Here is a 27,739-nt window from a genome sequence, read left to right as displayed (position 1 = left end):
GAAATTTGTAGGGCCACACAACTGCCAAGTCCTGCCGCCCACTCGTTTTACTTCATGATTCCGCGGTAGTTCAATCCCGCACGAGGGCACAATAAGTTTTAAGTTTCAACATTTAAAACATATGATTTTTGCATCTAAATGCCAAGTTTTAACCACTTTCAGAGATATAATTATAAGCAACATTTCCTGTAAGTCGTAAACATAAAATAATGGTTTTTTATCGGTCGCTCGTACTAAATTTTAAGCAATGAAACTTAACATATTTTTTCAAAAGTCTTCCAATTACATTTAAAATATATCTCATTTGAAAGCGTTGGTCATGAGAAACATGAATTTAAAAACGTAACTTAATTTGGAATTTTTGTTTAGAAAATATAGAACTTTGAATATCAAAAACTAAAATAAAAAGCGGACAACCGCGACATGAATGCCTCCGCACTTATGCGTCATAAATTCTCTCCCTTCTTTGTACTACCATGATAGTCATGAATAGATTGAAAGCTTTTCGGCAAAAAAAAACTATTTTATGGCGGTGAGTGACACAATCCACTACACATCAACAGTCGACTGCTCCAACTATCCAATAATCATTTACACCCTCCGTTTCTAAATATAAGTCTTTTATTTTTTTTAATAAAAACAACATACAAATGCACATAAATATAATTTGAAGCATAAATTCAGTCATTTTACTTTTTATATATTTCATTTTGAAATCTATAAAAGAATTTATATTTAGAAACGGATGGAGTTCTGATGCAAAGCACATCGAGTTTCAAAAAGTGATGGAAAATGAATATATTCTAAGGCACAGTGGGCTTCAATGGAATTTCAAAAGGAAATGGGAGAGGAATAAAGCGCAGTGGACGCAAGCTGCAACCACGAGCGCTAAACTAAAAGTGCCCAGCATTTCCATTTTGATTTTGATTGGGGCGTCAAAGTCCCTAGCCGCCAAAAAAGAGGAAAATGGGTTAGCTCAAGATTCCCTACCCAACTTGACGAGATACTCCTTACTCCTTACCATACTTCTTTATTTGTCTTGAATTGTTCTTCCTTCTCTACGAAACGACGCTGCTACAGTACGTCCGAGGGCCATTGTTGGGTGATGTAAACAACTCAAACGCAATCGATTTGACACACATGCGAGAAGATTCCGAATGACAATGCATGCGCAAATCTCCCTCTCTCTCTCTCTCTTTTTTTTTTTTGAGGGGGATCTCCCTCTCTCTTTCCTCTCGGTAATTTTGCTTGCAGCTGCAGGTCTCCTCGTCATCAGCGCGGAATCTGCACTGCGGATTCCCGTGGGCCAGGCCAGGCAGGAAGCCCACGTGATCTCGCTGATCTGGCGCGTAGGGCTGGTGCGGGACGCACGCGTGGCCTCGTTCCCGTCCCTCCGTGGCCATCTGGACGGCTGCGCCAGCGCGGCCCACGAGGGAGGAAAAGGTCAACACTGACGTGGACCCTAAGGCCCGCGCTGGGAGACGTCCGTCCAGGACACGTGTCAGCCCGGCGCGTCCCACGTCTCCCAACGGCCTCAAGCTGTCGCGCACCCCCACGAGGGGTTCAGGTAGACCAGGACCACGCGCACCGGCTCCATCTTTAATCGTCCTCGTGCACCACTGGACCAGTCCCCTGCTCCTCCATGTGGTGCTAGTGACCTCGCTTGACTAATCAAACCACTCCGCTAGCATTTTTGTTTTAGGATTTCTGTCTAATGATCGAGCCAATCATGCTAAAAGGTACTCCGTCCGTTTATAAATATTTGTCTTTTTAGAGATTCAACTCTAAGCTACATACAAATCAAAACAAATGAATATATATTTTAAATTATGTTTATATACATATGTAGTTTATAATAAAATCTGTAAAAAACAAATATTTAGAACAGAGGGAGTAGATCCAACAAATCCATACATCTACTGGCATATTGCCACCACCTGCCAAACATCATTTTCAATGTTCGGGCCCTACAGAATTCCAAGGTAATAAAGTTCAGAAAAAGTATAAAGATATTTTTAGCTATTCTCTTTACCCAAAAACACCCAATCTATTGAGCATGTGCCGTGGCAGTATAAAAGAACACTAAAATTAAAAGAAATTACAATCACGTTCAGAGAACATGTGGCAATTACTATAAACACTTGAACAAACCGAAGGCGTGCCATCGTCATCATCCCCATTTCGATGACAAACGACACGATGTGTGCCTCCATAGAGCTTCCCATTTGACATTTTGTCATCAAAGCCGGATAAAACTTGTTGTACTACACAATAAAAAGGTCGTCATGCTAAGGCCCACGGGGCCGACGCACCATAACATCAACTGTGTCGATGAAGAAAAGTGTAGATAAGAATAACCCAACCTGTAGACACATCAACGAAAACTGGATCCAAACATATCATCGAAGACCAGCATCGACTAAATCCTGTGAGATCCACCGAAAACATATCAATGCACGTCCTTCAATGACTAGATTCTAGATGCATCATCGAGGTAAGGGCTAGGCGGTAGAAGTTTATTCCATCTTGTGAGAGTCATCCCCGCATCGCCTTTGTGAGAGTCATCACCTAACGAACTAAAAAGCGGGATCCTTCCCAGAGACACAACCGGGGTCCACCGCGCGTCTCCATGGCTCTAGGGCCATAGAACATGAGGCGTACCGGGGAGGGCGCCAATGGGATGAAGAGGAACCTAAACTTTATTCTTGGGATAAGAGGGGGCGGCTGCGTCGAATAGATGCATTTTTTCTTGAATTCTTTTATATAGAGTGTGTTGTTTTGTGATAATAGAAACATTTTTCCAATGTAAATCAATGGCAATTAATATAAATCAAAAGGAGTATATTTTTATGTTGAATTTGGTTTCAATGCACTTCCAAACTACTTCGTTAACATTTTAAACATATGCCATCCTTTTTACGGGTAAATTTATACCATCTAAAGCATATATTGGTGTAATTTTTTATTGCATAATTTTCTTAATGAAACCCCATATTGGTCCTATGTGTAGAATGGAAGGAGTGTTTGTTAAAATGATTGCTGGTATCATTCAAATTTTCCATTTTTATTGTGCAAAATTACCACATGCACTACACTACGGTAGAGCTTATGTGACACGCTTCTGTGGGCAAATATCTACTAATCTTCACAAAGTAACCGTCGGCGTAACTTTTAGCTTTTGTCTTCATATCAAGTGTTGGTACAGGTACTATATTGTTGACACACTAAGTGTGAGGAACCACGAAGCGACAATGTGTGTGTCAGCAATTGCTTAATGACATGCTATGTGTCGGCATAGGCGTTGGCCTTAACAGATTTTCTGTCGGTGTAGGTACATATATAGCAACCTAACATGTGTGGGCGTATGTAGGGTGTATGAACACGGGTTAAGTGTCTGCGTAGGTGGACACGTGTCAATCGTCCAAAGATTTAAAAAAATGGCGCGCGATTTCGGCGTGCTCGCGAAATTTTCGCTTGTTTGTGTAAAATATCCCTCGTGCAAAATAGCCCTTCCCGTGCAAAATTCCCAAATCTGAAGCCCTCCCTACCGTCGCGCTACCCTCGCGCCCGATCCAATCCGTCTGTCGCCGCCGCTGCCCTCGCGCCCGCTCCAATCTGCCCGCCGCCGCCTCTGAGTAAGCGCTCCCCCGCCCGCAAGCTTCCCCCCGCCCCCGGCCAGTTGCGCAGCCCGCAAGGGACCCCGAGAGCCGCGACGCTATTAGGCCAGCCGCGGCAGTCAGCGCCCCCTCGGGGCGATTCCAGCACACCCCGCCCATCGTCCCCGCGCCCAGCCCCCCACCGCGACGGCCAGCAAGCCGTGCAGCACCACGACTCCAGCCTGAGCGTCGTCCTCGCACCCAGCCCCGCGCCCGAGATGACAGCAGCACAACCCAGCCGCCCCGCGCCCGAGATGACAGCAGCACAACCCAGCCGCCCCACCCCCTTCCCCACCCATTGGTGGCTGCCCCACCCTCTTCCCCACCCGCTCCATCTCCACGGGCTCTTGCTGCTGCTGCCGAATCTTCATCTTCCGGTTCCCGCTTTTGTTGCTGCCCGGGCTCCATCTCCACGGGCTCCTGCTGTTGTCGGAGGTTCATCTTCCAGTTTCTGATGTTGCCTTTTTTGACACATCTACCCTGTTGCTGCAGGGCTCCCTCTCTCCGTCCAAACATGCCGCTGCCGTACCTGCTATTACCGGGCCCCATCACCGGACTTCACGCCCATAGCTCCGCTTATGTACCCTGAGTAAGCATCAACTCCTTATGAGATTACTTTATATGCACCTAAATCATATGCACTTGCTTGTTATAATTGACAATCGGACAAGAATGTGTATTGGTTGCTTGAATAATGATTGTCAATCACCTATGCAAAGCTAACATGAACGCACTGGCCAAATTCAGATATTGGCCAATTTGATATTAAGGTTGCATCACGGACAAGACGTGGTTGTCTAAGCCTAGGTATATCAAGTTTCTTTTTTTGCCAACTCATAAGTGGTATAATTACGTCATTAGTTGTTGCAATATCTAAAAAGTACATGTAGGCACACAAATTTTCTAGTTCAAACAGTTGCTGACCACTTCATACAATGCATTTGCTGGTTCAAACTGATGTGCACACAACGACATCTGTGATCTACTCATTTTTGCCACTTTAAAATAAATAGATGCAGATTTGATGTATTTAGTATGTTCAATTTGCTCACAGGGGTTGTTTGCTTGACCTTATGCACGGTGCCAAAAAGCTATAGCGGCTCGCTTTTTCGTTAGAGGAAATCGATAGACACTAGAAGAACTTACCTATTTCTATCAAGTAAAGCATTACTAATATTTTTTTACATATCCAAGTGAAGTATGTTTTCTTTTGACAGAAAGAGTGTTTTTCTCTTAATGCAAAACATTAATTCATACTATGTAGCATGTAGCTTTGCATATTTAAGGATCCATAAGAATTGGGTTTAAATTCTAGATCTACTGTGTAATTGAGCCACATTGTATGTCTTCACATGTGGTATTTTGGTAGATATGAGGTAAATTGAGGGTATTTATTGTTGGTATAAAGAGCTTCCATCTCAAAGTTCTTTTAGGACTGGGGTTTGCTTCAATCCTGGCTCCGCCACTGATCTGGGTTGTTTGTTAGATTGACATGTTGATTTGGAGTTTAACATGCATCTATGTCGAGTCTTGGCAGGTGACCATGAACTTGGAGAATGAAGGTTCGTACAAGAGCTTGTGATGACCTCTAGCTTGGTAGTTCTGGTACGTGTGTGTTAACTCAATACAAAGAGGAAAGGATGCATTCAGCTGATAGATCACCATGAATTATAATAATTTACTATACGTATACATTTTTGGCATGATGATTTGAGTGTTGATCCGTACTTTGTAATAGGCTAATGGGTTTAGAAATTACTTCTGGTAGTAGCATTTGTTGTTGTGCTCATATAGTCTATATTTGGGTAGAAACATGTTTTCTGTTGGCCAGCATTTTCGTATTGCACCCTAAAGGCATGGACGCAAATAATGTGTCCTGTTATCTCAGTAATGAGATGCGAGTTGATTACAACTGAAAGCAATGCGCAGAGACTAATCAGATACTTAGTATGGTGTATGCAAATTTTAGAAACCGCTATTTTATGGTTCGTGGTAGATACCAATATGTCAGTGAAAACATTTTTTATACTTCATATAATTGGGAAAATATATAATCAACACACAGGATGACGCGCAGTCAAACGAGAAATATAAACTTGTGTGGCTGTTTTGTAATTTGCTGCTAATATTGGTATCTACTTCTGTGACTGTTTTGTTAGGTTTGAAGTTTATTGGTCGCGAATGAAAGTCTATTAGGATCCTTAGCAGCATATTGGCTCATTGTGACAACAACGAGTATTCACGAGTATGGTAGGTTGTCCATATCATCTGCATATTTGAAAGCATATAAATATTACTTCTTAATCAAAGAAAATGAGCATACATATGATGTTTCTTGGAGTTGATTTTTTATCTTGAGTTGGACAATAAGATGTTTTTTAACTACAGTTGGAAAATAAGATATTGATCATAAGTCCCACCTCTTAATTCATAATGCGGTCTCTGAAATTCTGTTTTCTCAGTTGATAGGTGATGTACAATGCTCTGTGCTATGAGATTGCATGTCGGCAAGTAAGCAGGAAGTTTGCAATAATTTTTTTGCATTAGTCTCATCTCAACTATGTTCGTATTTTTTACTATTACTATTATGCGTATTTATTTGCATTAGTCTCATGTCAACGAAGTTTGCAATACTTTTTATGGAAATTTAAAATGTATCATGTGATTATATATTTCTGAAATTTCTAATCATTTCATTGTACAAATTGACGGGCGTGGCAACGCACGACATGAGTGATCTAGTGCCTGATTACAAGTGGGCATGTTTTCATTATTCTCTTATCATTAACATCATATGGAATATTTCCACGTACTCACCCACCTAGTGCGCATGGATGTGATCACAGTGTTAGGTGGCATTTTCCTCTTTGCAGTATTTTGGACCAGCCAACTTGTGATCATGAAACTTATTTGTGTTCTGGACCATTTGGTGCTTCAAATGTAGTAGAAATCTTGTGGTCATGGGTGTAACTTAAGTGTTTTGGACCATTTAGTGTTTAAACTCTTTTAGAACAGCAAATAGTGGTTCCTTTATGCGACTTGTGTTTTCTGGATGGTAGTCAAGATGGACAAACTTTCCTTTGTCAAGGTTGTCCATTTTTTGAACTTGTGATCAATATATATGTTTGTGAACATATTATCTATGCTTATGTAGTGTGTGTTCATATTCATCTTGTTTGTGGGTAAAATTTGAGCATTGTATACTATTTGAATTGAAACAATATCCAATTGTTGTTATGGCTGTACACCATCTTCGCAATAATTTATCCGTTGGAAAAAACATTCCAACTGAGATTGTGACACCAAATGTACACCCCTAGCCATGTAGAGTAAGTGTCGTCAATGGTGAATAATTTGCTAGACAAGGTAAGTGTCGGCAGTGGTGAAGACCTGATACGTCCCAAACGTAACTATAATTTATGCTTGTTCCATGACCTTTTGGGTGACATTGTTATATGTTTTGTTACACTTTTATATCATTTTACACATATTTGGATTAACCTACTAACTAAGTGCACCCAGTGCCAATTTCTGTCTGCTGATGTCTATTTTGCACGGGCTTTTACCCAATTTTCCAAAGCCCGAAAAAATCCAAAATATATATATAAAAAATCAACGAAAAAGAAGCTTCCGGATCACCAAAGGAGGGCCACAGGGGGGGCCAGGGGCCTCCTAGGCGGCCTCCTGACGTGGCCAGGTCCTAGGCCGCGCCAGGAGGTCGCCTGGGTGGGTCCCACCTCCTCCAGTGCCCTCCTTTGGCCTATATTTAGGGTCCCGAGAGGAAACCCACGCAGACTTTCTGGAATCGTGAATTTCTCCATCGTTTCGCCGCCGCAGCTCTTCCAAGATCGGGAGCGTCACGAGACCTCTTCCCGGCACCCTGCCGGAGGGAGGATTGACCTCCGGGAGCTTCTCCACTGCCATGGACGCTTCCCGGACGTGCCGTGAGTAGTCCTTCTTGGACCATGAGTCAATGACCAGTAGCTATGTGATGTCTTCTCTCCAATCTTGTGCTTCAATGGTTAGTCCTTGTGAGCTGCCCTACATGATCAAGGCATCTATGTAATTATCTTTCTTTTGCTATGCTCGGTTTGTTGGGATCCGATGGATTATGAGATTATGTTCGGATTGTTATGAGTTATATATTTGATTATCCGTTTATATTATGTTCCTTAGTGATTCATGGATGTTCTCCATTGCTTTTTATTGCTTTGGCCAACCAGTATATTGTAACTCCAAGAGGGAGCGTTATGCATGATTGTGGGTTCGGGCCCCTCGATGTCTAGCTTGAGTGACAGAAACATGAGACTAGGGGATGTGATTGTTGCCACCAGGGAGAAAACAACGGTGCTTATGACCACGGTTGCAAGGATTGTTTACCTTACGCATAGTTCGTTAATGCAGTTGTTCGTTGCTTTGAGTTTACACTTTGGATGGGGCTCGCAACTTAATACCGGAGAGATGTTCTGGATAGATATCTAAAGTGTTAGAGCATATATCTCCATATGTGGTTTTGGTAATTGATGACAATTCCTATGGACTAATGGTTGCCTTAAGTTACATTTATAGGATTTGTCCATAGGCACTTCTTGAAGTCCATTTGTTGGGTTCAAGGAGTTTATATGATGACCAAGATGGTATTCAAGGTATTATCCAAAGAATGGTCATAGAGACACATGGTTGATCAAGATCTCTGACAAAGAGTAAGTCAAGATGATCAACACACAAAGCGTACAAGATGTACCGAGAGGGATCAAGTGATCCCATGGTATGGTAAGCATTGTCCATTACGTATTTGTGTACTAACCCATGGTCTTCGTGAGAGTTCTATGTGGGGATTAGGTGTGTTTCCATGGGCTTGCGTCAAAGGGAAGATCTCATACAACCCATGAAGTATGACGACAAGTTATGATCGTCATCAAGATTGCGATGTGCAAGTTCAAGTGGATCAGCACGAAGATATCATGCTTGAAGCTTGCCGTCCATTGACAAAGAGTAAATCAAGATGATCGACACACAAAGCATACAAGATATACCGAGAGGGATCAAGTGATCCCATGGTATGGTAAGCATTGTCCATTACGTATTTGTGTACTAACCCATGGTCTTCGTGAGAGTTCTATGTGGGGGTTAGGTGTGTGTCCATGGGCTTGCGTCAAAGAGAAGATCTCATACAACCCATGAAGTATGACGTCAAGTTGTGATCGTCATCAAGATTGCGATGTTCAAGTTCAAGTGGATCAGCACGAAGATATCATATTTGAAGCTTGCTGTCCATTGTGGTGGCAATGGACTTGTGAAGATATGCTGAAGAGTGGCTCACCCATAGTGAGTATGGGGGAGCAATCAACTAGTCTTCATCAAGCCAACGCAATCAATAAAGGTGGTCCATCTTGAGGAAGCCAAGATCATCATCATCTAGCTTAAGAGGACGAGGTGCGAGGTATAGGTTTGCCCTTGATAGGTTTTCTGGTTAGGATAGATTGCTGTACTATCAAGGGGGGCTCTCAAGTGAGTAGCTTGATCATATCGTTTGTTGAGAGCTCAAACCATTTGCATCCTTGCATCATACTTCCTGGTTCTTGTTTGGTGTTTCTCTTTGTGAGTTTTAGAGCTTATGGTCATCTTCGTGACAAGCTCGAGTTCATCGAAAACGGAGTCCATATGCATCTACTATGATGGTTTCGATGTTGGAGTTTTTGCCGGTTCTTGATTCATAGAGGACTCACATCTCTATATCTTTGGCATTTTCATAACCGCATGGTCTTAAGATTTCCCTTGTCGTCCTTGTCGTCCTGAATCCAACAAGCTTGGGTTTGCTCGATTCGGAGCTCGTATGCGAAAGTTATGGTTGTTTCAGTGGCGAGCGGTAGTACCGCTGGACCTAGCGGTAGTACCGCTAGAGTTGGCGGTAGTACCGCTGGGCCTAGCGGTAGTACCGCTGGCTGGCGGTAGTACCGCCCCTGGTCAGCGGTAGTACCGCTCCAGGAGCTTAGTACCGCCTGCCTAGCGGTTGTTCGTGGACGGACCTTTTTGCGAAGACTTTCTTGGCGGTGGTAGTGCCGTTGCACTACCAGGGGCCCAGCGGTAGTACCGATGGAGTGCGAGCGGTAGTACCGCTAGCTGGTGGTAGTACCGCTCGAGTGCCAGCGGTAGTACCGCTGCAGCCAGTGGTAGTACCGCTGGAGCTCGGGCAGAAAGTGGGGGTAACGGTCTGATTCCTTCCCCCACTATATAAAGGGGGTCTTCTTCCCCCTTGGTCTTATCCATCCGTTGAGCTCTTGTTCTACCTCCATTGTTGACATTCTTAGAGCTTGATTACTCTCAATCCCTCCAATGATTCTTGCTTGTTCTTGAGGGAAAAGAGAGAGGAGATCTAGATCCACATCTCCACCAATCACTTTCTCCTCTATGTGAGGGGAACCCCTTGGATCTTGATCTTGGAGTTCTTTGTGAGCTCCTTGTTCTTCCTCTCATATTTCTCCATAGCTTTTGTTGTTGTGGAGGGATTTGAGTGTGAGGGACTTGACCACTTCGTGTGTTCTTGCCATTGCATTAGTTGCATCGGTTTGAGTTCTCCACGGTGATACGTGGAAGTGAGAAGTTGAGAAGCTTACTACCTTTGGTACTTAGTACCCTTGATATTGTTCTTCGTGGATGCTTTGGCGTCCTAGAAGCTTGGTGGTGTCTCGGAGCTCAATCATTGTGGTGTGAAGCTCCGGGAAGCGTCGGGGTCTCCAATTAGGTTGTGGAGATTGCCCCGAGCAATTTGTACGGGTACCGGTAACCGCCCCAAGGGTTGCCACGTGTACGGGTTCGGTGACCGCCCCCAAGGGTTGCCACGTGTACGGGTTCGGTGACCGCCCCCAAGGGTTTCCACGTGTACGGGTTCGGTGACCGCCCCCAAGGGTTGCCATTTGTACGGGTTCGGTGACCGCCCCCAAGGGTTGCCATTTGTACGGGTTCGGTGACCGCCCTCAAGGGTCCCTTAGTAGAATCACGGCATCTTGCATTGTGCGAGGGCGTGAGGAGATTACGGTGGCCTTAGTGGCATCTTGGGGAGCATTATGCCTCCACACCGCTCTAACGGAGATTAGCATCCGCAAGGGTGTGAACTTCGGGATACATCATCGTCTCCCCGTGCCTCGGTTATCTCTTACCCGAACCCTTTACTTATGCACTTTACTTTGTGATAGACATATTGTTTATTGTAATATATCTTGCTATCACTTAGTTGTTTATCTTGCTTAGCATAAGTTGTTGGTGCACATAGGTGAGCCTAGTTGTTTGTAGGTTTTGTGCTTGACATATTAAACGTTAGTTTTATTCCGCATTTGTTCAAGCCTAAACCTTAACTATTTTAAAGCGCCTATTCACCCCCCCCCCTCTAGGCGACATCCACGTCCTTTTCATCAAGGTGGATGATCAGTAAGTAGATGTTGATGAATAAACGGTCTACTTGTCTTGGCGTACTGCCCATTACTATTGAACCTCTAACTATCAAGGAGCATAATTAGCATTGCGGTGCGATCATAATTCTGTCAATTGCCCAAGTGTGATTTGTTTACCCAAGCATAGTTGTTTATTGTCTTTTGCGAGAGAGACATCACTAGTGAACATCATGTGACTCCGGTCCATAACACCATCATTATTTACACCTCCATCATTTACCGCTTTCATTTACTTTTCCGTTGCAATCACTATTACCTTCCCGCTTGTGTTTTGATCCTTTGCAAACTACAAGGGCGAAGAGATTGACAACCTCTTTGTACTTGTGGGAAGCAAAGTTATTTATTGTGTGTGCAGGTCCACATCTTCTGCTAGCGCGAGGGTGGAAGACACCTACTTGTTGATCCTAGGAGTCCTCCTGGTTCGATAAACCTTACAGTCTCCGTGTGAGGGAAATTTGCTACGAACTACATCTCCACCTTCCACTTGGGGTATCCAACGAGGGGCGATAAGTATATCCATCAACTCGTCATCAAGCGAATTTATGGCGCCGTTGCCGGGGACTCCTATGAGATTGTACACTATCTTTTACCTTTGCTTTTTAGTCTTGTTCGTTTGCTTTTTAGTTTTTGCTTTAGAGTCCTATACCAAAAACCACAAAAAATAGTTGCTTTGTCCTTGCTTGTTGCTGCTACTATGGGTTCCACTGAAAACACCAAGTTGTGTGACTTCACTAGTCACAACAACAATGACTTTATCTGCACTCCTATTGCTGCTCCTGCCACTGAGGCCACGTCCTATGAGATTAAACCTGCTTTACTAAACCTTGTTATGAAAGATCAATTCTCCGGTGCTGGAGATGATGCCGCCTTGCACTTGAACATTTTTGTTGAGCTCTGTGATATGCAAAAATATAAGTAAGTAGATGGTGATATTGTTAAACTTAAGCTTTTTTCCTTTCTCCTTGAGAGGAGGAGCCAAAGTGTGGCTTCAATCTTTGCCTAGGAATAGCATAGATTCTTGAGATAAGTGCAAATATGCTTTTATTGGGAAGTATTACCCGTCTGCTAAGATTATATAGTTGAGAAGTAACGTTATGAATTTTAGGCAATTGGATAATGAACATGTTGCTCAAGCTTGGGAACGTATGAAATCTCTTGTTAAGAATTGCCCTGCTCATGGTTTGACTACTTGGATGGTTATCCAAAATTTCTATGCAAGATTGAACTTTACCTCGCGGAATCCGTTAGACTCGGCCGCAGGAGGAACCTTTATGTCAACTACACTTGGTGCTGCCACAAAGCTATTGGATGAGATGATGACAAATTATTCTCAATGGCACACCGAGAGAGCTCCAACAGGTAGGAAGGTAAACTCTGTTGAGGTGATCTCCTCCCTTAATGATAAGGTTGACATGATCATGACTCTACTTACTAAGCAAGCTCCTATTGATCCTCATGATGTTCCTTTAAATTCTTTGGTTGCTCAAGAAAGAGAGCAAGTGGATGTTAATTTTATCTCTAGGAACAACTTTAACAACAATGCTTATAGGAGTAATTTTGGTAGCAATCCTAGACCGTTCCCATCCAACAACTATGGGAACAATAACAATTATCCTAGCACCAAAAACTCCACTTCTGAATTAGAAGGCATGCTTAAGGATTTTATCACTTCTCAAAAAGCCTCCAACAAGAGTGTAGAAGAGAAATTAGAAAAACAGATAGTCTCTCTTTGAAGGTGGACAACATAGCTCATGATGTAGAGATGCTTAAAATTAGAACTTCCCCACTTGAGGAAAGGAACACCACACCCATGAATGCTATCAAAGTACAAATTAATGAGAACATAAGAATGCTAGCCAAACTTAAAGAGAGATGGGCTAGAGAAAAGGTAGAGGAAGAGATAATTGAGAGCCTTCCTACACACACTACCACTGCTACTATACTAGTTGTTGAGGATCTCAAAACTTTTAGCACCCATTGCACTCCTAGTCCCAATGGACCTATTAATGGTGATGCTAATACCTCAACTATAGTACAAGAAGGTCCTATGAATTTAGAGACTACTAAAAGAATGAGCTTAGATGATATTACTACCACTTTAATTAATGGTAGTAACCTTGACTTTGACAATTGTAGTCTTTTCGAAGTCATCACCTTTTTTCAAAGAATGGCCAAGGACCCCCACACTAGTACACTCAATATTTCCTTCACCGAGCATATTACCAATGCTCTTATCAAAGCTAGGGAGGAGAAGCTCAAGCTAGAGACTTCTACTCCTAGAAAACTAGAAGATGGTTGGGATCCTATGGTCAAAATTAAAATGAATAATATCTCTTACTTTGCTTTGTGTGATGTTGGAGCTAGTGCTTCCGTTATGCCCAAAAGAATGTATGATATGCTTGATTGGAAACCTTTTGATCCATGTTCTTTTGGTGTTTGTCTCGTTGATTCTTCCATAAAGAAACCTTTAGGGAGAATTGATGATGTTCTTATTATTGTCAATGATAATTATGAGCCCGTTGATTTTCTTATTATGGACATTGAATGTAATCCTTCATGTCCAATTATTTTGGGACGTCCTTTTCTCCTCACCGTCGGTGCTATCATTGACATGAAAGAGGGAATTATTGAATTCCATTTTCCTCTTAAAAAGGGAATGGAACACTTCCCTATAAATACGATTAAGTTACCTTATGAGTCCGTTACACGGGCAAGTCATTCTTTTGGAGTTGAGAACACTTGATCTTCTTGCATTATGCCTAGCTCAAAGGCATAAAAGAAAGCGCTTGTTGGGTGACAACCCAATTTGTTTTTGCTTTCTGTTTTAGTGGTCTTGATGTGTGTTACTACTGTAGCAACATCATTGTATCTTTATTTTTAAGCTTTGTGCCAAGTTATAGCCTCTGATTGCAAGAAAGTTCAAAAATTGTGACATGCTGTCAAGAAACAGATTCTGTCTGCTTGACGAAAAAAAATCGCCAAAACGCACCAGATCATCTTTTTGATCTGAATTGTTTTGACAACATGCTCTATATAATTGTATTTCTGGCATCCTCTGTGAGTTTTTTTTATTTGAGTTGCATAAGTGCCCCGAATAAATTATTTACTTCCTGTTGTTCTGTTTTTCACAGATTCTGCCATATTTTGCGTTTTCATTGTTTTGCAAATCCTAAGCTTACTTTTTATTTGCAAAAACCTGTTGGCATTCATAAGAAGCAGTAGCTTTTCATGAAAATCTTTATTTACAGCAGGTAATGAATTGTTTTATTAAGGGAACTAACCACTCTAATCAGCTTATGATGAGTTTTGTATGAAGGGAGTTTTCAAGTCTGTGATGGAGAGATGATGAAAGAAGATACAGGAGTGCCAAGTTCTCAAGCTTGGGGATGCCCCCATGCACCCCAAGAAATATTCAAGGAGACTCAAGCGTCTAAGCTTGGGTATGCCCCACGTGCATCCCCTTCTCTATCAACAATCATCAGTTCGTCCATCTCCATGCTATATTTTTATCACTTCATATGATATGTGCCATGCTTGGAGCATCTCGCTCTTTACTTTTTAGTTTGTTTTAGTTTTTCTTGCTGTTAATAACAATTCAGAACCTAGCCTACCTTGTTTGGGAGAGATACACGCTCCATTCCACTCTAGAACACAACATAGGTTTTCATGCTTATCTTTTTCGTGTGTTCTTCATCTTTTCGTAGCTACTGCCATGCTTAGCTCTTAGTTTTCATGCTTATATTTTTAAGAGCTATTAATTAGGTTGACTTTGGAACTCTATTGAGTTATCATGCTTGTCTTGTTTAGAGAGTTGGCTCGTTGCACTGAGTTGTGTGTCTTGCATGAGTAGGTAATTGAGGTTGTTATTTAACTATAGTAGTAACTTGCAATAGTTTTGAGGTATTGATTTGAGTAATGTTTGGACTATTGGTGCCAAGAGCTTGAGCCTATTAGTGATAAGTGTCGTATTTTGGGAAATCTGTGTGTTTTTCAAAAACTAAAAATTAGTTGAGAACTCTAGCTACTAAATTGATCGCTAACCTCTGGAGGGGTTGGAATATATGGAGTACCCTCACGTTACCATGAGTCAAGGATGCGTAAGGAAAACCAAACCCCCAAACACTCCTCCTCGGAGTACTTGTCTCTTTGTGAATTTCCTAACTAGATAGAGAGTTACCGATAATAAGTGTATGAGTTCTTCGGACTAATGTGAGTATTCGATTGTTGGCACTTCCACCATCCATATTTTGCTAGCCTCTTCGGTGCCGTGCATTGCCATTTCTCACATTGAGAGTTGGTGCAAACTCCGCCGGTGCATCCAAACCCATGACATGATATGCTTTGTCATACATAAGCCTCATTATATCTTTCCTCAAAACAACCACCATACCTACCTATTAAGGCATTTCCATAACCTTTCTGAGATACATTGCCATGCAACATCCACCATCTCATGACTTGATCTTCATGTCATACATGCTTTTTCTTGATCGTAGAGCCTCATGCTAGTTGGGCCTTGCCCTTATTACTGCTACATGACACGCTAGTATCATTGGATATCCTGCTACACTGGCAGAGGCATACATTTGCATACATCATGATAATTTTCACTTGTCTTTATGTTGAGTACTTCTTATAAAGTGTGATGATTTTTATTTTTATTCATGTAAAACATAGAGTGTTGCCCTTAAGTAAGGAAAATATCCTAAAGTGGACAAAACAAAAGATCCCAAAGAGGACAAATGAGAGATAAAAAGAAAGAGCCAAAGAGGCCACAAAAATAAAAATAAAAAGAGAAAAAGAATAAGAAAAAAAATACGAAGAGAGAAGGGGCAACACTACTATTCCTTTTGAAGGATCCACACTCGTACTCCATTGCTATATTGGTACTACATAGAGATTATCATTCATGCATAACTATGTGGGGACCCTTACACTATAGAACTTCGTTTGCATATTCCAATGATGAGCCTCCTCAAATGAGCTCTAGGTCTTCATGAGCAAACAAGTTGGATGCACCCCCACTAGTTCCACTGGAGAGCTTACCTTATCTCATATGTGCATCCGTTACATAGCAATCCCTACTCCTCACATCATATCTATCATTTGGCTTTCTCTCGCCTATGGTTGTCCTCATTGATGTGATACTTTCACACCTTTTTGTCTTCCTTCCCCATCATTATTCTATTTGCCATCCTAAGTGCCAACATATCTTGCTTACGCTCATCCATTACATGAGTGCTCAAAACCGAAAGGGAGAGGATCATTTTGACTTGTGCCTCACTAGTGGTCTGGGGATGAGCCAAAATAAGATTTCAAAGGAGACCAAGTGTGAAATTTTAGTAGATTGAGTTCTCAATTAAAAATATATATTTTATGATCTCAACCCATCTCCCACTTCTTGCACGCAAACACCATTTGGAGACATTCGAGTCACGGACAGCGAGAGCTCTTGCACCTTTATGTTCTTACTTTTCTAAATTCAATACTAGATATAAAATCTTGCTTGTTATTGTCTTGACTTGAATTGCTTTACTTCGAAGTTCTTATATGTGTGTTAGCATGTCACCACAAAAATTATTGTGTTATCATTTATCTACTCGAGGACGAGCAGAAATTAAGTTTGGGGATGTTGATACGTCCCAAACGTATCTATAATTTCTGATTGTTCCATGATCTTTTGGGTGACATTGTTATATGTTTTGCTACACTTTTATACCATTTTACACATATTTGGACTAACCTACTAACTCAGTGCACCCGGTGCTAGTTTTTGTCTGCTGATGTCTATTTTGCACGGGCTTTTACCCAATTTTCTGAAGCCCGAAAAAATCCAGAAAAAATATATAAAAAATCAGCAAAAGAGAAGCTTACGGATCACCGAAGGGGGGGCAGAGGGGGGCCAGGGGCCTCCCAGGCGGCTTGCTGGCGCAGCCAGGCCCTAGGCCGCGCCAGGAGGTCGCCTGGGTGTGTCCCACCTCCTCTGGTGCCCTCCTTTGGCCTATATTTAGGGTCCCGAGAGGAAACCCTCGCAAACTTTCTGGAAACGTGAATTTCTCCATCGTTCCGCCGCCGCAGTGCTTCCAAGATCAGGAGCGTCCGGAGACCTCTTCCCGACACCCTGCCAGATGGAGGATTGACCTCCGGGAGCTTCTCCACCTCCATGGACGCTTCATGAACGTGCCGTGAGTAGTCCTCCTTGGACCATGAGTCCATGACCAGTAGCTATGTGATGTCTTCTCTCCAATCTCGTGCTTCAATGGTTAGTCCTTGTGAGCTGCCCTACATGATCAAGGCATCTATGTAATTCTCTTGCTTTTGCTATGCTCGGTTTGTTGGGATCCGATGGATTATGAGATTATGTTCGGATTGTTATGAGTTATATATTTGATTATCCTTTTATATTATGTTCCTTAGTGATTCATGCATGTTCTCCGTTGCTTTTTATTGCTTTGGCCAAGTAGTAGATTGTAACTCCAAGAGAGAGCGTTATGCATGATTGTGGGTTCGGGCCCCTCGATGTCTAGCTTGAGTGACAAAAACATGAGACTATGGGATGTGCTTGTTGCCACCAGGGAGAAAACAACGGTGCTTGTGACCAGGGTTGCAAGGATTGTTTACCTTACGTATAGTTCGTTAATGCAGTTGTCCGTTGCTTTGAGTTTACACTTTGGATGGGGCTCGCAACTTAATATCGAAGAGATGTTCTGGATATATATCGCAAGGTGGATGATTAGTAAGTAGATGATGATGAATAAATGGTCTACTTGTCTTGGCATACTGCCCATTACTATTGAACCTCTAACTATCAAGGAGCATAATTAGCATTACGGTGCGATCGTAATTCTGTCAATTGCCCAACTGTGATTTGTTTACCCAAGCATAGTTTTTTATCGTCTTTTGGGAGAGAGACATCACTAGTGAACATCATGTGACTCTGGTCCATATCACCATCATTGTTTACACCTTCATCATTTACCGCTTTCATTTACTTTTCCATTGCAATCACTATTACCTTCCCGCTTGTGTTTTGATCCTTTGCAAACTACAAGGCCGGAGAGATTGACAACCTCTCTGTACTCGTTGGAAGCAAAGTTATTTGTTGTGTGTGAAGTTCGACGTCTTCTGCTAGCGCCAGGGTGGAAGACACCTACTTGTTGATCCTAAGAGTCCTCCTGGTTCGATAAACCTTACAGTCTTCGTGTGAGGGAAATTTTCTGCTGACTACATCTCCACCTTCCACTTGGGGTATCCAACGAGGGACGAGAAGTATATCCATCAACTCGTCATCAAGACCTTGCTAGACATGGTAAGTGACATCATAGGTGGTGATCATATGTCAGCATAGGTAGGGTGTGTACAGACAGACCCACTGTCAGCGGATGTAGGGTGTACATTGACAGGTTTTCTATCGGCATAGGTAGGGTGTATGCCGACTGAAAATGTGTTCGGAAGTGAATAGCCGTCGGTAATACTTTTGCTCACAGCAAGTCCTCCGACTGTTCCGTCTTCTGTCAGCATTGATGTTAGCGACAACTTATGTGTCGGCAAAGGTACCCTATGCCGACACATAGGTGTGTCACGAAAGCTCTACCGTGGTGTAGTGATGTCACTATTGTCGTGATTGTGTACATTGGTAAGTAGACGAGTTTGGGGGTATTTCCTTTTCATGTGTTTCACACTATTTGTGATGTCATTTAAGTTTGAGTTGATTAATGCCCAAAGAAGCCTGCCATTTTTTTGGAGCCGTGAAGTTAGGATTTTTTTTGTGCGAGTGCAACGAAGAGATCTGATGTCAGACACTTCAGATTGATCCAAGGGTTCAACGATGATGACTACGGCTTGAGGACGCTGGTCCTTATGGACACGTGCATGAAGACTTACCGAATGACATTGACAAGTTCATGCCGGCTTCGATAGGGGAGCAACAACAACGCCACATCCGTGGCTTGTTCTGGACGACGAAAGTGGTCATTCGGTGGTCTAGAGGCTTTGATGTAATTATTATTATGTTTGGAATGTTTTGTACTTCTTGTGAACCTTTTTAAAGATTCAGATGCAAAGGAGCCAAGCTGAGATTATTATTGCGCCCACACTATTTTAGAAAAGAGCAAGAAAAGCCATGTATTCAAATTGAGGTCTCATTTGGACACCTAGAAATACTGAAATAACCTAGAAACACATGAATGCACTTTCTTCCCATCGACACGTCCTTCAATGACTCTAGATTCTAGATGCATCATCAGGGCAAGGCCTAGGCGGTAGAACTTTATTCCATCCTCCCAGAGTCATCCCCGCATCGCCTTTGTGAGCATGACACATACCTAACGAACTAAAAAGCGGGATCCTTCCCATCGGCACAACCGGGGTCCACCGCGCGCCTCCATGGCCCTAGGGCCATAGAACATGAGGCTTACCGGGGAGGGCGCCAATGGGATGATGAGGAACCTAAACTTTATTGCTGGGATAAGAGACGGCCGCTTAGTCGTATAGATACATTTTTTCTCTCGAAATCTTTTATATAGAGTGTATTGTTTTTTGATAATAGAAACATTTTTCCAATGTAATTCAATGGCAATTAATATAAATCAAAATGAGTATATTTTTATGTTGAATTTGGTGTCAGTGCAGTTCCAAAACTACTTCATTAACATTTTAAACCTATACCATCCTTTTTAGGGGTAAATTTATACCTTCTAAAGCATATATTGGTGTAATTCTTTATTGCATAATTTTCTTAATGAAACCCCATATAGGTCCTATGTATAGAATGGAAGGAGTGTTTGTTAAAATGATTGCTCGTATCATTCAAATTTTCCATTCTAATTGTGCAAAATTACCACATGTCACTGTTGTCGTGGTTGTGTACATTAGTAAGTAGACGGGTCCGGAGGTATTTCCTTGTCATGTGTTTCACACTATTTGTGATGTCATTTAAGTTTGAGTTGATTAATGCCTAAAGAAGGCTGCCATATTTTTTGGAGCCGTGGGGTTAGGATTTTTTGCTGTGCGTGTGCGACGACAGAGATCTAATGTGAGACACTTCACATGGATCCAAGGGTTCAACGATGATGACTACGGCTTCACGACACTAGTCCTTAGGGACACGTCATGAAGACTTACCGAATGTCATTGACAAGTTCATGCCCGCTTCGATAGGGGAGCAACGACAACGCCGCATCCGTGGCTCGTTCTGACGACGATAGTGGTCATTCAGTGGTCGAGAAGCTTTGATGTAATTATTATCATGTTTGGAATGTTTTGTACTTTTTGTGAACCTTTTCAAAGATTCGGATGCAAAGGAGCCAAGCTGAGATTATTATTGCGCCCAAACTATTTTAGAAAAGAGTAAGAAAAGCCATGTATTTAAATCAAGGTCTCATTTGGACACCTAGAAATGCTGAAATAACCTAGAAACAATTATTATTTTACTAAAGTTAGATCAAATAAGTAACTTACTATGTTAACAATCCTCTCTTGTGCAAATAAGTAACTTACTATGTTAACAATTCTCTCTTGCGCAACTATGAACATCTCATTGTGAATTGAGATTTCATTTTGATGGATTTATTTCATACTAATGCTCGTTTAGTGGAAGGATATGTTCTCATCGACTATGAAGTGCCTTCATTGGGACCATTGTATGTGCGTATGCGTCTAAGCCGTGGTGAGTTCTTCAATCTTAAGACAAAATATGTCAGTTCAATTTCTTAATGCTTTCATAAAAATAAAATACATATGTGTTTATAGAGATGAGTATATGTATGTATACATCTAGTCGTGCTAAGAAAGACATCTTGTCATGAAAGAGACTATAACAGGCCCTGGAAAGGAAAAAACTAGAACAACAATGGTTAACCAAACCAACACCCAAAAGAAAGAGGAGATGAGATGGTCCATGAGGGTTTAGTCTTTTTAAAAGACTAAAACTAGAACAGCAATGTTTGGATCCAAGAGACTAAAACTAGTCTGACTAAAACTAATCTTTTTAAAAGGCTAAAGTTCCAAGCATCCCTGAATAAAGAGAGGCTAAAACTAGTCTTGAGGCTAAAATCTTTTAGTCAGGGGTACCCCTACTAAAATGTGCATTAGTCCTCTCTCTCCTCATTTAACTCTTCATGCAAGTTCTGGATTGAAGAGTTTGAAGGATAATAAATGCTCATTAACTTGATTTTAGTCTCTTTAGTACTTAGATCCAAGCATGGATGAGGCTAGCAAGTTTTAGTCTCATTACTTTTAGTCATGAAACTAAAACGTATCCAATCACCCTCTTAGCATCGTACGATGTTAACAAATGCAGCCATCCCCTCGGGCGTAGACCCGGTCCACGGAGAGGAGACGAAGAGGATTCTTTGGACCTGACCTGAGAATTAGATCGAATCGATCTGTTTATAAAAGAGAGGGCATCACATCCCTCCCCTACCTTTAGTTATCCATCCCATCCAAATCCCCCGATTCCTCCCAACCCTCCCAGACCGCAATGGCCGCCGCCGCCGCCGCCGCCGCCGAGGCCTCCTCCGCCGACAGCCGCCGCTACGTCGTCGGCTACGCGCTCGCGCCCAAGAAGCAGAACAGCTTCATCAAGCCCTCGCTCATCTCCCGCGCGGCGGCGCGCGGCGTCGACCTCGTCCCTGTCGACGACGCGCGGCCCCTCGCCGACCAGGGCCCCTTCGACCTCGTCATCCACAAGCTCTACGGCCACGACTGGCGCGCCCAGCTCCAGGCCTTCTCCGCCCGCTACCCCTCCGTCCCCGTCGTCGACCCGCCCCACGCCATCGACCGCCTCCACAACCGCATCTCCATGCTCCAGGTCGTCTCCGAGCTCGACGTCCCGCCCGGCGACGCCGACCGCCGCGACACCTTCGGCATCCCAAGCCAGGTCGTCGTCTACGACGCCGCCGCGCTCGCCGACTCGGGCCTCCTCGCCGCGCTCCGCTTCCCGCTCATCGCCAAGCCCCTCGTCGCCGACGGCAGCGCCAAGTCGCACAAGATGTCCCTCGTCTACCACCGAGAGGGGCTCCGCAAGCTCCGCCCGCCGCTCGTCCTGCAGGAGTTCGTCAACCACGGCGGCGTCATCTTCAAGGTTTACGTCGTCGGCGGCCACGTCACCTGCGTCAAGCGCCGCAGCCTGCCCGACGTTTCCAAGGAGATCCTCGAGGACGCCGCCGCCGAGGGCACCATCTCCTTCTCCCAGGTATCCAATCTCCCCAATCAGCGCACTGCCGAGGAGTACTACGAGGACATGCGGCTAGAGGACGCCGTCATGCCGCCCACCGATTTCGTCAACGAGATCGCAGGCGGGCTCCGCCGTGCCCTGGGCCTGCAGCTCTTCAACTTCGACATGATCCGGGATGTTCGTGCCGGGGACCGGTATCTCGTCATTGACATCAACTACTTCCCGGGCTACGCAAAGATGCCTGGCTACGAGATTGTCCTCACCGATTTCTTCTGGGATATGGTTCACAAGGACGATGTGGCCCTCAAGGAGGAGGAGGAGCAGAGCAATCATGCTGTTGTGAAATGAGATGGATTTGGCCGGCATAGCTTGCTCGCAGACCTGCAATTCTTTCATGTCTGGGGGAAATGTGAGGGGTGGCAGGATGGTTACAAGACTTGAGGGGAATAACGAGCAACCAATTAGGATGGGGAGATGGGGATCAACAGGTTCTGGATTTACTTGGGTTTCAACCTGCCGCAAGCGGAGGACCTGCAATGTAAATCCTCTCTCCTTGCTCCTGTCATACCGGTTGTTTAGGTATCTTTCTGTTCTTCGTAATTTGCTTCACCCGGTTTAGTTAGAACAAAAGTGGGGGAACGGGAGCCAAGTTCTGAAGAAGATATTTGTTCTGGATGTGCAAATCTTTTCTTCTTGATGAGTACTGGATGAATGGCAACCCAAAATCTTAGTGGTACCGGGATGATGAATATGTTTGCAATGATACCGGGGCTCTGAAAGTTTTATCGCCTCCTCGAAAGAAAGGGGTGATGCAATTCTCTTCACTTTTAGCATTTGAAATGCAAACTTGAGTTACTCCTGTCTGTGGAACCAGTTCATTCTATCATCCAAAACTGAATTTTACGTATGTGATCACAGAGTTAAATATATATACACACACCTGCAATGATGTCATTTGCCCTATGCTTGACTATCTGTTTCTGAAAGTTGGTTTACTGGAGAAGTTATCATTTGCATATATGATATCCTATGTAAACATGAGTTCCTGCTTAATACTCCCTCCGTTCCAAAGTACTTGGCGTGTTTTAGTTCAAAATTTTGGAACGGAGGGAGTAATACAATTTGAAGCGTTAGAAAGTTGCACTGAGGGCAAGCTTTCTGCTTATTCCTTCCTAATGTGAGATGTTTTAAGTTGAGTGTGCTTAAATGTTTTATCTGCACTCTGCAACATGGGATTGTTGGCATGCCCTTTTTTCCTTATCGTCAGGTCAAGCTGCATCCTTCATGTTTTGTGATCGAGTGCCTTAACTTCCTTTAGAGGGTGTGGAAACAGTAGGGAAGTACTGTATTTGGTTGCTATCTTCATCCGCTTCAGTTGGAAAAGTGAGCAGGATAGCATAAGCATTTTGCATTGCAACTGTATATTTCATTTTTCTGCCGCTCTAACTACATGTTTTGAATGATGTCCTATTTTCCTTCACTAGAGATTTGATCAATACTGGGACTGTGGTCTTCTTTTTGTCCTTTGCACTCTGTAGAAATAGTGGCGTTCATGATTTCATAATATGGATAAGGTACAATTTTGTTTTGAGGTTAGAATTTGGAGCACACATAACACATGATGCAGTATCATCTTCGAGTTCATCTGAAAATTCAACTTCTACTGGGGTAAACAAATCCGATAGATGCCGCCGGAGCAATGGTGCTTGCTTCGTTGTTTGGCCTATCGTAGATGATGTCCTCTCTGTGTTGCTGGCACGAAACACATGTTGTGATCAACTTTTTTCAGCATTTCACTATGTACATACTTAACCTGAAATAGTTATATCAAGCATTGTCAAGGAAAATGTACTTCCCTATTGCATCAGAATCAGTACCAGTTAATCAGCATTGTTAAGTCTGTTTATGATTCTTCTGTTTTAGAAGCTCGAGTTACAGGAATCTTTGGTTTGCATTCTACCAAGGCACATGAATTTCTGTTGCCTACCCATTTCTCTTTTTTTGCGACTGTTGTACTTGACGTGTAGTGAATACTGTAATGTGCAGCCCCTTTGATATAGAAAAGCAGCACAGTGACAAAATAGAAAGAACTTGTACAGCACAACAAAAGCCGTCTTTGGTACACTTGTAAATCAAGATGCAAAGGCAAGGACAACTAAACACAATTTTTGTATGAACGAAATTGGAAACAAGGCGGGAAAGTCCAAGTAAGGATTTGCTTAAATCCTCAAAGCGTCAAAAAAATAAAAATACAGACACCACACAGCAATGTTTCCTTCAACATAATCATTTATTAAAGGTCTATCAGCAACTTCAGAGGTAAGAGAAGAGCTGCAGCAGTTCAAGTTACTCCTTTTAGTTCCGATGGAGAGAAGACCTGCGCACAAAAATTGAAGGGTCAGTGTTATGGTCTACAATAATATACTGACACGGCTCCACTTTGTTCCAATGCATTTGCAAGGAAGAAAATAAATAAAATTAATTACCAACAGATGAGGTAAATTAATCGGCATAGATAACATTTGATAAATTTCAAATATGGTCAGCAAAGCCAGGGAGATGTTTTTTCACGTTCACAAATATAAGATGTTTAACTTTTTTTTGATTCGGATGTATAGACGCATTTTAGTGTGTTTGATCACTCATTTCAGTCCGTATATAGTCCATATTGAAATATAGAAAACATCTTATACTTGTGAACGGAGGGAATAACAAATAATATGTGCAACAAAATTTCTTGCATTCTGATGGTAACAAAACTATATTTAATAAAGGCATGAGAATATGCTCTGATAAAATAATATGTGCAACAATAATATGTGCAACAAAATATTCTGATGGTAACAAAATATAGAAAACATCTTATGCTCTGCAATTTTCTTTATTAATTCCTTGCATGAGAATATGCCAGAGGCTTGAGCTGTGGAAGATGATGCTCTCAGTATAAAATCAGATACATCCTCTTACTGTCTCTTACATTGACTTTAAGAATCGGTAACAAATGAACTCAGACAGCAGTCCTTCAAGTAAGTTAGATAACAGGATAATGTGTAGGACTGGGTGTTCGGTCTAACCGTACCAATCGGTCCGGTTCTTCGGGCATCAAAGAAATTCGATACTGCCATAACTGATGACCGATTGGTTTCTCCAGAGATGCGAAACCGAATGTTTTTGGCACCGATGATTCGGTTTGGTCATCGGTTTTAACCGAAGAGGATCCAATCTATTCGAAGAAACTGGAGTAAAATCATAAGCAAAAAAATGGAACAGCCGAATAGGAATCAATCAGGATATCCAAAGCACAAAGGGGTTGGGGGAGGAACAGTAGGAGCAAGATATCGTCGCCGAATATGAAGGAGGATTGTCGTAGGTAGTCATGGTCGCTGGCGGCTGCCGTCCGCACCATGGGGGTCGCCCAGCCGCCGATTGCCGGTAATGCACGAGGTGCATGGGCAAATGGTGGCTGCGGCGGCGGGTTGATAACTGGAGTGTATCAGGGTTAGGAGGCGGCGTATGTTTGGATTGATGTGTAGCTGGCAAAGGGATGTGTGGCTGGAAAAGGGATAAGTGGTCACATTCTGTTTTTGAGCGGGCACGTGGATGTGTAGAGCTGCTACTAGAAAGTCTACTGGGCTTAGTTGCGTGGGCCTTTGTGCACCAATTAAGTTAGTTCAGTCAACCGAGCTCGATAACCGATCTCATCGAACTAAATTCGGTTCATGACATTTGCTAGCCAAAGTAGCAACCGAAGTTTCTTTCTCCAGTTCTTGTTTTTTTTTGCCCACCCCTAATAATGTGTGGGCAAATTTGGGATGAAGTAAGCTTTCTAGTTGTTTCAACTGTTACAAAGTAACCTGTAAGTGTTTTCAGACATTAAGTGTACTCATTTACCCAGACCAAGTAGCAGAGTGTGCCACAGCAATCCAGCTTACCAACTATTCTGGTGAACAATGAATTATGACAAGGGCTCATAAAATTATGAACCTATCATAATCTGATCCAGGGGAGTATGATCACAAGAACCAAAAATAATACTCCCTCCGTCCCGAATTACTTGTCTTAGATTTAGATAAATCTAAGACAAGTAATTTGAGACGGAGGTAATAGTTGTCTAGCTATCACTACACACACTACTATCAAGACTATTTCCGAGAAAGTTCATCCAGGGTCAAGACCTTTCCTTAATAAGTCAAAATCCCGTGTTTTTCAATTTCAGACTTCATGTAGGTCTTGATTCGATATTAGGTTCAGGCAAGGCAAGAAATAGGCCAACAGCAGTAGAGAGAGGCTGAGAGGTGAGGGGACACATAAGGTTGAGAGGCTATGCTTGCACTTTCACACATATCCGCTTTTCTGACCCACGTTTGTTCTGGGATGTGGCTTTAGTCGATTAACTAGGCGTTTGAATGAGGGATACTTCACTGGGAAGTTTTACGATTTAATACCCCTCATTTCCGTTTCATGAAAAGCATAGTAGTTGTTGTCCGTCAAGAGGAAAACATCCACTTCGATACAAGTTGGAAAGAACAGTAGCAGAGTACTCCCAAGCCCTAGTTGGAAAGAACAGTTTGCACGCCCAGTCGTGCTGTCAAGACAAACACCCTTCCAGTTGTTCAAACCCCTTATAAACCAAAAATGATTCCTATGCATGTGCTAATGTTTGTTGTTCTACTACTACACCATTCCCAGGTTCCCAACCATCTAAGCATGGTAATGTGACCAATCCAGAGTTCCAGACAAAAATCTGAAGTTAGTGCATGTAACAGGGTGATGTACACATTTATTTAAGATTAATCGGCACCGAAAGCTGCATCGCACATACAAAATAACTAGGATTCTTCTTAGCATAACAAGCAAGCAGCCTGACCTGTCCATTCCAGGAACAGCAGGAGAAGCAGCCGAGCTACTCCTCGACCTCGACCACCTTCTTGGGCTCTGCGCGACACCAAACAACCAAACCATATCAGCCAGTGGAACAGACGAGACCATAGCCTGCAGGCAGAGGAGGACTCGGGTGGGAGTAGAGTACCGTGGAGGTCCGCCGGGCGGTGGTCCTTGCCCCATCCGACGCCGCGGGTGGACTCGAGGTACTGGTCGACGAGGTGGCGGCACTTCTGGTGGTGGTTGACGCCCTCGATCCGGTAGCACCAGCGGAGGCGGTCGCGGATGATCTTGGCGGTCTCGATCTGGATCCACTTCTCCCGCACCAGGTGCTCCCTGTACTCCAGCATCGCCACCGGGTCCCCATACGGGTTCTTCGGGTCGAAGTCATCCGGCGGCCTCTCGTCGAACTCGACCTTCGCCTTCCGCACCATCTCCGGTCGTCTCCTGCTCCGCCTCCGCCGCCGGCCTCTCTCCTCCCTTCTCTCCTTGCCTGGGGTGGATCTCGTCGTGGGGATTGGGGAATGGATGGAGAGAGTGAGACGAACAGATGGCTTCCCACTTACAGTAGCAAC

General features: G+C 43.2%; 2 protein-coding genes across 2 annotated transcripts; one reads left to right on the top strand and one right to left on the bottom strand.

Moving 5' to 3' along the window:
* The first annotated feature begins 21,538 nt into the window (after nt 1-21,538).
* Nucleotides 21,539-23,232, top strand: LOC123436322 (inositol-tetrakisphosphate 1-kinase 1). Its single transcript, XM_045115623.1, has one exon. The coding sequence runs from the start codon at nt 21,588-21,590 to the stop codon at nt 22,629-22,631; it is 1,044 nt and encodes a 347-aa protein (XP_044971558.1). The 5' UTR covers nt 21,539-21,587; the 3' UTR covers nt 22,632-23,232.
* A 1,124-nt stretch (nt 23,233-24,356) lies between these two features.
* LOC123436338 (NADH dehydrogenase [ubiquinone] 1 beta subcomplex subunit 10-B-like) lies at nt 24,357-27,718 on the bottom strand. Its single transcript, XM_045115624.1, has 3 exons — nt 27,313-27,718; nt 27,151-27,218; nt 24,357-24,660 (listed from the first exon to the last, which is right to left on the bottom strand). Exons 1-2 carry the CDS (start codon nt 27,596-27,598, stop codon nt 27,187-27,189), a joined length of 318 nt encoding a protein of 105 aa, XP_044971559.1. The 5' UTR covers nt 27,599-27,718; the 3' UTR covers nt 24,357-24,660; nt 27,151-27,186.
* Nucleotides 27,719-27,739: the final 21 nt, after the last annotated feature.

This window comes from Hordeum vulgare, chromosome 1H (assembly GCF_904849725.1).
Source record: "Hordeum vulgare subsp. vulgare chromosome 1H, MorexV3_pseudomolecules_assembly, whole genome shotgun sequence".
NCBI lineage: Eukaryota > Viridiplantae > Streptophyta > Magnoliopsida > Poales > Poaceae > Hordeum > Hordeum vulgare.
Note: the sequence above shows the minus strand (reverse complement) of the source record. Positions and strands in the feature narration are given on the sequence as shown.

Excerpts from the sequence above, each read along its gene's own strand:
- LOC123436322 (XM_045115623.1), top strand. The coding sequence starts at position 21,588 with ATGGCCGCCGCCGCCGCCGCCGCCGCCGAGGCCTCCTCCGCCGACAGC.
- LOC123436338 (XM_045115624.1), bottom strand. The coding sequence starts at position 27,598 with ATGGTGCGGAAGGCGAAGGTCGAGTTCGACGAGAGGCCGCCGGATGAC. Across the intron at positions 27,219-27,312 it reads CCGCCCGGCGGACCTCCACG|AGCCCAAGAAGGTGGTCGAG; the intron begins GTACTCTACTCC and ends GGTGTCGCGCAG.